Here is a 13628-nt window from a genome sequence, read left to right on the forward strand (position 1 = left end):
CAGAAACTCCCAAATAACCTAATTTCAAATGGGCAAAGGCTCCAAATAGACATTTTCCCAAAAACGATCTATTTCCCTAATCCTCAGGGAAATACAGTCAAAACCACAGTAAGATATCATCGCATATCTGTTAGGATATCTGTTTTCAAAAAGACAGGAGATAACAGATCCTGGATGAGGATGTGGAGAAAAGGGAACCTTTTTGTACACTGATGGTGGCAACATAAACTGATAACAGCCACCATGGGAAACAGTATGGAGGTTCCTCAAGAAAATTAAAAATAGAATTATTTTTACATATGATCCTGTAATTCCAGAGCTGGGTATATACTCAGAGAAAGTGAAGTCATCATCTCAGAGCCAAGCTGTGGAAATAACCTAAGTGTCCATCAGTGGATGAATGGATAAAGATGTGGTATATGTACAGTGGATTATTATTTAGCCATTAAAAAAAAAGAAAGCAGGAAACGCTGTGGTTTGCGACAATATGGATGAACCTGGAAGGCACTATGCTAAGTGAATTAGGCCAGAAAGAGAAACACAAATAACTGCCTGGTATCACTTGTATGTAGAAGCTAAAGAAAAGAAAAGTTGAACTAGAAACGGAGAGTGGAAAAGTGGCTGCTGGGGTGGGGAGTGCAGGTGGGATAGGGAAAATAGGGAGAGATTGGTAAAAGAATACAAACTCAGTTATGAGTAAGTTTTGCTAAGAGAGTAGAATTTAAGTGTTCTCACCAAAAAAAAAAAAAAAAAAAAAAAACCCAAAAAGTAAACATATAAGTAACAGGTATGTTAATTATCTTGGTGGGAAGAATCCTTTCCCAGTGTGTCCATACGTCAAATGAGCACATTGTACACTTTAAATATCTTACAATTTTATTCGTCAGTGATATCTCAACTTTTATTAAAATTTTTAAAAATATATTTATTTGCTTTTGGGAGAGCGCTAGCGGGGGAGGGGTACAGAGAGGGGGACAGAGGATCCGAAGTGGTCGCTGCACTGACAGACTGACAGTGAGCCCGATGCGGGGCTCGAACCCACGACCTGCGAGATCATGACCTGAAGTGAAGTTGGACGCTCAACCTACTGAGCCATCCACGTGCCCCATACCTCAATTTTTTAAAGCTCACCTACTTAACCCTAATCTCTCAGCAAATAGATAAACAAAGGCCCAGAAAAGTAACTGATCAAAGGTCAGACAACTATCAAGTTCTAAAACTGAGGCTTTAAGGAATGAATCAGAATAGGGAGGGAAAAAAGCAAGTAATCTCCTCACCCCCACATGGACACACATACAGACCTTTAATTAGGTTATTCTGATAATAGCACCATTTAAAAAAAATTAACATATATAGGGGCGCCTGGGTGGGTCAGTCGGTTAAGCATCCGACTTCGGCTGAGGTCAAGATCTCACAGTTTGTGAGTTAGAGTCCCGCGTCAGGCTCTGTGCTGACCGCTTGGAGCCTGGAGCCTGCTTCGGATTCTGGGTCTCCCCCTCTCTCTGCACCTCCCCTGCTCACGCTCTGTCTCTGTCTCTCAAAAATAAGTAAATGTAAAAAAACAATTTTTTTTTAAACATCTACCAATGCAATCAGCCATTTATAAAAGTATCCTACTCTACATAAAAATGAATAATGCTTTCTAGCTGTCTAAATTTTCCAACCAGCTTAAGTCTTATAAAGAAAAATGAACTCTTTTTATGGTTACGAAGAACAGTTGACTGAAAGGAATAATATATAAACCAGACATCTTGGAAGCATTGAAGGTATATTCTTAAGACAGTAGGGTTTTTCATTTAAAATTGTATCCTGTCATTTTGTTCCTAGTTACAATAATGGGTTAACAGGTGACTGAAAAGGGCATGACCAAAGAGTAAAGCTTTGGGACTGTATTTCCTGCACTGGCAAGAGGAAAAGGTGGCCTGAAAAACAGGATTCCTAACCGCTGGATAGCGGTAACCCTATGAATATATACCTTAATGCTCTCGATGAACAGAATTCAGTTCATACCTCAGTTCTGATTTCATGTTCATCAGTCTTCTAGGGGGGAAAAAAAATGCCAGAAACTGCTACTTGGCCCCCAGTGGCTCTCCTCTTCTTTTCAAAGAAAAAAAGCGTAAAAGGTAACATTTTTACTGGGCATATGACCATCCAGAAGAAAGGCAACACTTCATAGTCTATCATGCAGGTCAGATACACCTGTGTGAATAAATTTCTAGCCACTGTGGTGAGAACAAAAATGTATACTACTTCAAAGTTGTTCCCTTAGCAGGTTTTCTCACCGCCACCCCCCCCCAACCCCCAGCCCTATTGGCATGTGGGTTGGATAGTGCTTTGTTGCAGGGGCTGAACTCTGTGTTGTAGGACATATTAAGCAACATCCCTGACTCCTACCCATTACATGCCAGCAGCACCCCCCTCATCCCCCACACCCAGTGTGACAACCCAGGATGTCTCCAGACATTGCCAAATGTCCTGAGAACCACTGCTAACAGAAAGTGGCATAACCTCTGTTTCCCCTTTCCTTCCTTCCCCTGAAATGTGGATGTGGTGGTAAGCCATCCTGAGCTATGTAGCAAGAACTTAGGGGGAAGATAAAGCAATAACATAGAAGGAGCCTGACTCCCTGATTCTACGGAGTCACCATACTGGACTGATGTCACTTATGGATAGACTGTTCTCTGAGAGGAAAAAGCCCATCTTCTATTGCCATGTAGATCATCAGGGACTGACAAACACAGCCTGACGCCTGTTTTTTGTAAAAGCAACAGTAGGACAGCCACGCCCATTCATTTATTGGTTGTCCGTGGCTGCTTTAGCACTATGAAAACAAAGTAGTGGTGACAGAGAACATCTGGCCCACAGAGCCCAAAACGTGTACTCCCTGGGCCTTTAAGAAAATGTTTGTTGACCTCGGGCGTAGATAGCAATACTGTGCATTCACTGAAGCTCCTGTGCTGTATGGTATCCTAAGTGCGTCATCTGCATTAATTACCTCATTGAGTCTTTACAGTTACGGTTGCTTTACGAGGTAGGTAATTCCATCCCCATTTTTGCTCAGTTTTGTATGACTGTAACATCTACTCTGAGTATATACATATATATCAGCTCTCATTTAGCTAAATGAGTAAAAGAGACAGAAAAAAATACTGGGAGAAATAATGGCCCCCAACTTCCAAACCGTGAACCATGGTGAAGACAAATACAAAGAAATCTGTAAGCAGACACGTTATAATTACACCGTTGAAATGCAAGCACAGAGTATCTTGGCAGCAGCAAGAGGAAAACAGCCCATCACGTAGGGGGCGTAGTGCTGTAGGATGAACGTTTGCGATTCTTCAGGATCCGTGTGTTGAAACTAATCACCATTGTGGTGGTGTTTGGAGGTGGGGCCTTGGGAATGTGATTAAGTCATAAGGGTGGTGCCCTCATGAAAGGGATTATTGTCCTTACAAAAGAGACCCCAGAGAACTCCCTGGCTCCTTTTGCCACGTGAAGACAAAGTGAAAAGATGGTCACCTGTGGTTAAAAGGTGGACGCGGGTCAGTAATGTGTCCTCCACACCGAGAAGTCACTTTGAGAATGAAAAACGTCGAAAGTCACTCCGTACCATTTACAGAGTTTTATTGGGGGTAACTTCCTGACAGGGGGATTGCATGAACTTGACGATCCAAGCAGCTGTGGCCGCTATTGTCTGCCTCCATTCACCTCCCAGTCCACATCTTCACCCCCAGTTTTTATACCGTGAGGGGCATGGGGGTGATGTCAAGGGGTAGATATCTAAAGTGGCACCTCTGTGTGTGTCACTTTAGGGAAGGTCAGCAGGAGCCTTCCTGCATCTGGTCAGGGCATGCATTAACCTCCATGGGGACTGGAACACGTGGCCCTGAGGGAGGCCATTGTGCGGGCGTGGACAAAATGGAGGGCCAAAGATGGAGTCAGTGTTGTCAGCACTCCTACACCTATGAACCAGGAGGAAGTGGACCCTCACCAGACACTGCCTTGATCTTGGACTTCCCAGCCCCCAGAACTGTGAGAAATAAACGCTGGTCGTTTAAGTTACCCAGGCTGTGGTATTTTTGTTATAGCAGCTTGAACAGAACAAGCTAAGACAGAGAGCTTCAGTATGACTGAGAGCTGACTTCCTGTCAGAACAATGGAAACCAGAGGTTCGTGAGAAGGAGCCCTGGAATCCAGTGACCCTTTCAGGATTGTTATCTTTCTGGTGAATTATTCCTTTTTATGTTTTTTTTTTTAATTTTTTTTTTTCAACGTTTATTTAATTTTGGGACAGAGAGAGACAGAGCATGAACGGGGGAGGGGCAGAGAGAGAGGGAGACACAGAATCAGAAACAGGCTCCAGGCTCTGAGCCATCAGCCCAGAGCCTGACGCGGGGCTCGAACTCACGGACCGCGAGATCGTGACCTGGCTGAAGTCGGACGCTTAACCAACTGCGCCACCCAGGCGCCCCGCTTTTTAAAAAAATAATATAATGACCCTCTTTATTCCTAGAAATGCTTTTGTATTAAAGACAATTACATCTTATTTTAATATGGCTATGCTAGTTTACTTTTGTTAAGGGTATCTTTCACTGTGGCTCATTCTTTCCAGGCTCCTGTTTTTATGCAAGGGTCTCAATTGTACTCTCAACCTTAAACCGGTCCAGGACCATTTTAAAGTCCGAGATTCCCAGCCATTTGGGGCAGCTTGTCTTCTCTCTCTCAAGGCTTACTGCTCTCGCTCTTAAGTGTTCCTTTCATTTCTGAAACTTGAGGATTTCATTTTAGTTCATGTTCAGCAGTGTGACAATTTCCCTTCCTAATGTATCCAGCATTTCTTTGTGTAGCAGGGGAATGGTGGGTTTTGCAGCAAAGGCCCGGGCAGTAGTGACGAAAGACTGTTTGCCATACATATTTTGCCATGTTGCTGGAATGGATTCTTTATCTTCACACTTTAAATTTTTTTTTTCAACGTTTATTTATTTTTGAGACAGAGAGAGAGCATGAACGGGGGAGGGGCAGAGAGAGAGGGAGACACAGAATCGGAAACAGGCTCCAGGCTCTGAGCCATCAGCCCAGAGCCTGACGCGGGGCTCGAACTCACGGACCGCGAGATCATGACCTGGCTGAAGTCGGACGCTTAACCGACTGCGCCACCCAGGCGCCCCTGTCTTCACACTTTAAAACAGAGATTCTCGACCTTGGCTACATACTGGAATCACCTAGGAAACTTTAATAAGTACTGATTCCTGGATCCATTGCAAGAAGTCCATTCAGTTGGTCTGAGATGAGGCATTGGCATTGGGAGTTAAAAAAAATATTTTTTTAATGTTTTATTTATTTTTGAGACAGAGAGAGAACGAGTAGGGGAGAGGCAGAGAGAGAGGGAGACACAGAATCCGCAAAGCCGGCTCCCGGCTCTGAGCTGTCAGCGCAGATCCTGACATCCTGACTCGGGGCTCAAACTCATGAACCACAAGATCATGACCTGAGCCGAAGTCAACACTTAACCGACTGAGCCACACAGGTGCCCCAGCATTGGGACCTTTAAAAGCTCCCCAGGTGATTGTGATGTGCAGCGAAGACTGAGAACCACTGCTTAAACTTCAGCAGCAACCACTCTGAGCTGTGAGCTACTCTGAGATTTCAGCAGGCTTGGGAGAAGGCGGCCTTCCTGGGGGACAGCTGAACCTATGTAGTAGTTTTTGCCGCTTCTCATCTTTATTTTGGGTACATTTGTGGGTTAGACTGGTGGATCGGGTCAAATAATTTTCCTCCATCTTCACTGTGTTTAGAGGTTTTAACTAGGGTGAACAGGTCTCTAAATTAGACTTAAACTTTTCTCTCTGTATCTACCTGCTCCCATATTTTCCCCATTAAAGAGGTTTGCCCCAGCAGAAATGTTGGCTAGTCAGTTTAAGATGCTTAGGGCGCCTGGGTGGCTTAGTCGGTTAAGTGTCTGACTTCGCCTCAGGTCATGATCTCATGGTTCCTGAGTTCGAGCCCCGTGTCGGGCTCCCTGCTGACAGCCTGGAGCCTGCTTCGGATTCTGTGTCTCCCTCTCTCTCTTTGCCCCTCTCCCGCTCACACACACACACTCTCTCTCTCTCTCTCTCTCTCTCTCTCTCTGAAAAATAAACATTAAAAAAAAAAAAGATGCTTAAAATGTAGTGTATTTTCCAGCTTTCATTTTGATTCTTTGCTTCTCTTGACCTTTTTTGAGTTTTCCACAAACTATGCCTATTGATGAGTCATAAACATGTTTCAGGCAGTAACGTTTGCTGTCTGCTAATGAAAGAGTCAAGCATGTCTATGATATTCCTTTTAATTTTACAAGGAATTTGTCACTTTGGTGCAGTAGTGACATGTGAGAAATGGCATTAACCTGTGAAAATACTCACTGTTCTTTCTTACTTCTCTCTATGATATTCCCTTTATTTTTTTTAACATTTTTTTTTAAAAGGGGCTCCTTGTGAAAAATATGATATTCCTTCTAATTTTACAAGGAATTTGTCACTTTGGTGCAATAGTGACATGTGAGAAATGGCCTTAAGCTGTGAAAAACAAAACTCACTGTTGTTTTTTATTTAAGAATGGATGGTGGATTTAACTGTTGGGGCTGCTGGGTTGCTTGGATTTTGTGGCAGAGTAAGAAAGGTTGTTTTCTTAAGGCCTTTATGGATTTCCAGGTATTTAGTTACAAATCTTTTTCTTGGAAGGTCAGTTGTCCTGTTGCCCATGAGGACAGACTGGTATGTTTGATTGTCCAGTGAGCCATTTAGCCTCATGATTTTCTCCTGCTTTTACTCCTGGAAGCTGTTCTGCACACTGCACTTTGGTTTCAAACGGGAAGCATGGAATTGATTATCTGAGGAGCTGATCGGGAAAAGTAGTCACCCTAAGTGCAGGCTCTACTGAAAATAGATTATTGTCTCTTCACTTCCCAAAAAACAAAAACTTGTATAAAACATTATTTGAATAGGTAACACATGTACGTGACTTAAATATTCAAAAAAGCACAAAATGGTATATGATTAAAAAAAAAAAAAAGTCCTGTACTGAATCATATTGATAACTATGTACCTTGATATCATGTGATAAAAATGGCACTTCACTTCTGTGGTTTTCCTTCCAAAAATTCGTAACGCCAGTCTGATCATGAGGCAAATTCCATTAGAGGGGCATCCTACAAAATACTTGACCATTATTCCTCAAAGCTGTCAAGGTCATCAAAAACAAGGAAAGTCAAAGAAACTGTCATAGACAAGCAGAACCTAAGGAGACATAACTAATTTAATGTGGAATCCTGAATGGGATCCTGGGACCAAAAAGGGACATTAGGTAAAAACTTTAAAAAATCTGAGTAAGTTGTGGACTTTAATAATCATGCATCAGTACTGGTCTCATTAGATGTGCTAAAAGTACCATACTGATGTAAGACGTTAGCAATGGGGGAAAACTAAGTGTAAGGCATGTGGGAATGCCTCCGCACTGTCTTCTCAGTTTCTTTGTAAATCTAAAATGGTTCTAAAAAATAAAGTTGTTTTTTTTTTTTTTAAATAAAGTATTTCTTAAAAAGTCTTCCTCCTTCCCTGAACCTCTGGTATCCTGGTCTAAATGGAACCATTTCTTGCCGTTTTCTTGTGACTCCTTTGAGAGAGATTTTATGCCAATATAAACATATGTATATCCCTCTTTTTTTTTTTTTTTTTTTTTTTTTTAAAAAAGAAGACAATGGAAACATACATACATAATATTATTTCACTTAAGGATATATTTGGTGATGCTTCCATATTCGTATGTTCATTGCTATTCTTAGTATTTCATTGCATAGATATACCACAATTTGGTCTCCCGTTGTTGAATAGTTAGGTTGTCTTGTTTGACTGCAGTGTATTACTTTATAACCCTAACGTTTGGAACAGAGTTAGGAGGTGGAAATTGGGGTTTGAGACAGTGAAAAGGAAACAGTCAAGTTTTATTTTGGTATTTAGTTGGATTTATTTTTTTACTCATTTATTCATTCATTCATTTAATACTTCCACTTATCTCCAGAAGAGTATTTAAGGAAATTGTCTCCTTAGTTATTTAAATATATTCGGTGAATATCTGGGAGATGTCTCCTGTTTACTAATCATAATGCTAGTAAGTAAGTAAGTGCAGGTGATATAGAAATCTATTAAGGTACAGGTCCAGATCTTAGCTCATGCTGAAAGAGGCAGCCCGAAGATTATGATCACATTTCTGTAGTCTGGACTAATGCTGTGTTACAGCCTGCTGCAAAAATACAGAGGAGGAAGTGACTAAAGTATACATTTTTTGAGTTTTAGATGTCATTCCAGATGAACTCAGAAAAGGGAGTTAAAAGTTGGGGTTGACTTGGATGGTTTTTGTCACCAAGGGAAGGGAAGGTCTTCAGTTTTCTCCTATTCATAGTATCTGGAGTCAGAGACTTTATGTTTGTAGAGTAGACTTAGCTGGGCTCTACTCTGGGTCAGCTCTGGGAGAAGGCTGTGTACATTGCTTGTAGAGTAGACTTGGCTGGAGTCTAAGTCAGCTCTGGGAGAATGCCGTGTGAATTGCGTGGATGTATGAACAGTGCAGAGTACTCAGCAGCGTGATTGCCTCATGCGTCAGTATGCATTCAGGAAAAGTGTTGCATGTTGTGGTATGGTGAAGCTGATAACACACAGTTGTGAAATTATTGTTGATTAAAAACAATTTTTTTTAATGTTTATTTTTGAGAGAGAGAGGGACAGAGCACGAGTGGAGGAGGAGTAGAGAGAAAGGGGGACACAGAATCCGAAGCAGGCTCCAGTCTCTGAGCTGTCACACAGAGCCCGACACGGGGCTCGAACCTACGAACCATGAGATCATGAACTGAACCGAAGTCGGATGCTTAACCAACTCAGCCACCCAGGCACCCCTTGATTTTTTTTTTTTTTTTTTTTTTGAGGAATGGTTATGATCTAAAGATAAGAGATAAGACAGGAATAGGAAAAGGATGAAGTGTTGTGCTCTTCGCTGTTTCCTCTTCATGACAAAGCCTTCCTCCGTGAGCTAGCCTTGCTCTTTCTTGTCTAGCCTCAAAGACTGGCTCTCTGTATATTTATTTTTAATTACAAAATAAATACATGATCACATTTCCACAAGATATTCAACACTGTTTGCCTTGATTCCAAACCCATTCCTCTCCACAGAAGGAAACATTCATTACTCTCCATTTGGAATAGATGTAAAGTGTGTGTGTGTGTGTGTGTGTGTGTGTGTGTGTGTGTGTGTGTGTGTGTATAACATTAATGATGCCCTACAAAATGCGCTGTCCTCTCATTTGATTTGTTCATTTAGTAGTATGTGTTAGAGGGTATTTCAAGTCAAACCATGTTGATTGACCTTATTCCATTTTATGGCTGTAACAAAATTAGTTCAACCTTTCTGCTATTGTTGGCCTTCTAGGTTGTTATCATTTTTGGTTTATTATTACAAACAATGCTGCAGTGACGTCCTTGTTTGTACACGGGTGGGGGTTTCTCTGGGTTATCAAGAAGTGGATTTGCTACTACTCAGGATTTGAGGATTTTAAAATTTGCCAGATATTGCTAACACATTGTTGTATGAGAAAAACAAGTTGTAGCTTTGAATGGATAGTGTAGTATCATTTATGTTGGAAGAAAAGCCGAGGTAGGTCACAGGAACATATTGTATTGACTAGACTGGTAGTAGTTGAAAACTGTGAAGAAAGTGCTAGACTTGAGAATGGTGGGTAGAGGGACTTTGGGCTCTTCGGTGATATTTAGGTATTTATAATACGAATGTGTGCATGTGTACTATTTGAGTTACAAATAGTTACCGATTAAAAATACAAAGATGTTTGAATGATTAATATCTATCTTTATGTCTCAGGCGTAGGATAGTCCCTGTTTTTAACCACATACCATTTACAATTTTTGAGAGGTGCCTCAGATGGCTCAGTCGGTTAAATGTTTGACTCTTGATTTCAGCTCAGGTCATGATCCTAGGGATCGAGCCCCTTACCGAGCTCTTGTGCTGAGCATGGAGCCTGTTTGAGATTCTCTCTCTGTCCCTCTACCCTGCTTGTGCACTCACTCTCTCAAAAACTAAAACATAAAAAAATAAAAATTTTGACCATGTATTATGTTGTGGAAAAAAATCATTATATTTTAGGGTGCCTGGGTGGCTCAGTGGTTAAGTGTCCAACTCTTGGTTTCGGCTCAGGTCATTATCTCAGGTTTTGTGAGTTTGAGCCCTGCATCGGGCTCTGCACTGACAGTGACTTCTGCTGACTTGGAATTCTCCCTCCCCCCTCTCTGTCTGCCCCTACCCTGCTCATGTTCGCTCTCTCTCAAAATGAATGAACTGAAAAAAATTTTCTTTTAATCAATATATTTCAAAAAGTAGAATTAGGTGACAGTAGGTGAGGGTTGCATTCTTTGGCCACTGTTATTCCAAACAAGTATTTAATCTTGTTGGGTCTTCTAGATTTTATAGTAAAAAGCTATTTGTCATTGTAGCTTTCTTTATAATATTTAGATTCTGGTACAAGTGACTAAAATTTTAAAAATCGTTTACTATTGGCCTTAACACCCTTTAATGTAAAATAGAGAATTTACTGCCAGTGTTGTGTGAATACAGTAAACAATTGCTTAAATTATGTGACTCCAAAGAATAGGTGTTTTTTAATATGTAACTTTTTAATTTTGTTTTTTCCTTAAAGAGATGTGAAAGCTGGAAATATTCTTCTTGGAGAAGATGGCTCAGTACAGATTGCAGGTAATGATTAGTTTTTCTTTTAATTTTGATTTAATGGTCAGTAGAACCACCTTACTTATCTTGGATGTTTTCAGAGCCAGTTTTCTCTTCTGTTTCCTGGACTGTCCCTAGTCAAGCAGCCTATGTTGTCGATCCCTGCTTACTCTCAAGATACCCTCCACCACTCATCCTGCAGTTTTGATGTTAGACATTTTTTGTCCATTATTCGTTACCTTCCAGTTATCACTCCTTACCCGCAGAGAGTCATCTTTGATGGGTTCTCCCAGCATCCTGTGCTTTCCTTTGAGGGAGAGGTAGTCAAGAGACCTCACTGTTTGTGAACTGATGTGCTATAGAGAAGTGATACAGCGCTGCTTCTGTCCTGGGGTGATTGGGGTGTTTGCCAGTTAAGAAGAGGAATCTGAGAGGTGAAAGTGCACTTTTGGCAAATTCAGGGCTGAAGAGATAAGAGTTGGAGTCTAGGACCTGCCATCCTGGTAAAATACCCCTCCAGAGTGGCTGTACCGCGGGATCGTCAAGCAAGCCGCTCATCGGGGTGTCCCACACTGCTGGGACAGTCAGGTGTTTGGCAGGAGAAAGATAATCACTCAGACCACAAATCATTTCATCACCCTTAGAAGATAATTTAAGGGGCACCTGGGGGGCTCGGTCGGTTGAGTGTCCGACTTCGGCTCAGGTCATGATCTCACAGTCCGTCCGTGAGTTCAAGCCCCACGTCGGGCTCTGTGCTGACAGCTCAGAGCCTGGAGCCCACTTCGGATTCCCGTGTCTCCCCCTCTCTCTGACCCTGCCCTGCTCATGCTCTTTCTCTGTCTCAAAAATAAATAAAAACATTAAAAAAAATTAAAAAAAGATAATTTAAGTGCACATCTTCCTTCATGTCCCAACCTAAGGAAATATTTTAACCAAGCCACATAACATAAAAGATTGATAAATTTGACTCCTTTAAAATTCCCAGCTTCTCTTTATTGAAAGAAGAACCAATGGTTTATCATCATTAATAAACAAAAAGGCAAACCACAGAGTAGAAAAGATATTCGCAGCATGAATAACTGACAGAGGGCTTAAATTTAGAATATAGAAAGAACTCATTAAGAAAAAAAAATCAGATAAAAAATGGGCAGAAGATTCCCAAATGAAGACATCAAAACATAAACGTAATAAAAGGTTTCAGGCTCACTAGTAATCAGATAAATGCCTAGCACAGGCATACTTGGAGATACTGTGGGTTTACTTCCAGACCACCACAATAAAGCAAATATTGCAAAATGGCAAGTCAAATGAATTTGTTGGTTTCCCAGAGTGTATAAAAGTTATGTTTACACTGTATTATAGTCTATTAAGTGGGCAATACAGTATTTCTGAAAAAACAATGTGCATACCTTAATTAGAAACACTTTATTGCTAAAACATGCTAACCATCCTTTGAGCTTTCAGTGAGTCATAAAGTTTTTGCTGGCGGAGCGTCTGGCCTCCATGTCGATGGTTGCTGACTGATCAAGGGGGTGGCTGTAGCAGGGTCTTAAAAATAAGACAACAGTAACATCTGCTACAATTGACTCTTCTTTTCACAAACGATTTCTCTGTAGTATGCGATGCTGCTTTACCCACCGAAGAACTTCTTTCAGAGTTGGAGTCAGTCCTCTCAAACCTTGCTGCTGCCTCATCAACTAAGTTAACGTGATATTCTAAATCCTTTGCTGTCATTTCAACAGTCTTCACGGCACCTTTACCAGGAATAGATTCCATCTCAAGAAACCGTTTTCTTTGCTCATCCGTAAGAAGCAGTCCCTCACTGTTCAGGTTTTATCGTGAGATTACAGTAATTCATCACATCTTCAGACTCCACTTTGAAGTCTAGTTCTCTGGCTGTTTCCATCACATCTGTAGGTACATCTTCCACTGAAGTCTTGAACCCCTCAAAGTCATCCATGAGTGTTGGAATCAACTTCTTCCAAATTCCTGTTCATGTTGGTATTTTCACAGCTTCCCATGAATCACAGATGTTCTTAATGGCATCTAGAATGGTGAATTCTTTCCAGAAGGTTTTCAGTTTACTTTGCCCGGATCCCAGTAGAGGAATCCCTAGCCTTATACAATGTGTTTGTTAAATAATAAGACTTAAAGTCAGAATTAACTCCTTGATCCACGGGCTGCAGAATGGGTGTTGTGTTAGCAGGCACGAAAACAGTATTAATCTCGCTGTACGACTCCATCGCAGCTCTTGGGTGACCAGGTACGTTGTCGGTAAGCAGTACTGTTTTGAATGGCGTCTTGTTTTCTGAGCAGTAGGTCTCAACAGTGGGCTTCAAATATTTAGTAAGCCATGTTGTAAGCAGATGTGCTGTCATCCACGCTTTGTTATTCTACTGTTCCAGCACAGGAAGGGTAGATTTAGCATCATTCTTAAGGGCCCTGGCAATTTGGGACTGGCAAATAAACATTGGTTTCAACTTAAAGTCACCAGCTGCATTGGCCCCTAACGAGAGTTAGCCTGTCCTTTGAGACTTTGAAGCCAGGCATTGAGTTGGGTCTAGCTAAAAAGTCCTAGGTGGCGTCTCCTTCCACAGGAAGGCTGTCTGGTCCGCATTGAAGATCTGCTGTTCAGGGTAGCCGCCTTTGTGAATTAACCTGCCTAGATCTTCTGGTAACTCGTTACAGCTGCTGCATCACGTGAACACTTAGAGGCCCTTTTAGGGTTAATTGGCCTGATTGAAATATTGTTGTGTCTCAGGGAATAGGGAGGCCTGAGAGGAGAGGGAGAGAGATGGGGGAATGGCTGGTCAATGGAGCAGTCAGAACGTACCCAACATGTATTGATTAAGTTCACCACCTTT

General features: G+C 41.5%; 1 protein-coding gene across 2 annotated transcripts in view; it reads left to right on the plus strand.

Annotated features, from left to right (window-relative positions):
* The window catches only part of OXSR1 (oxidative stress responsive kinase 1), a 103557-nt gene that overhangs the window by 44671 nt on the left and 45258 nt on the right, over window positions 1-13628 (plus strand). For both annotated transcript variants that reach the window (XM_030328386.2, XM_030328387.1), the window contains one exon: window positions 10736-10791. In XM_030328386.2, the coding sequence (XP_030184246.1) occupies window positions 10736-10791 (56 nt within the window). The remainder of the gene's footprint in view (window positions 1-10735; window positions 10792-13628) is intronic.

This window comes from Lynx canadensis, chromosome C2 (assembly GCF_007474595.2).
Source record: "Lynx canadensis isolate LIC74 chromosome C2, mLynCan4.pri.v2, whole genome shotgun sequence".
NCBI classification, from domain to species: Eukaryota; Metazoa; Chordata; class Mammalia; order Carnivora; family Felidae; genus Lynx; species Lynx canadensis.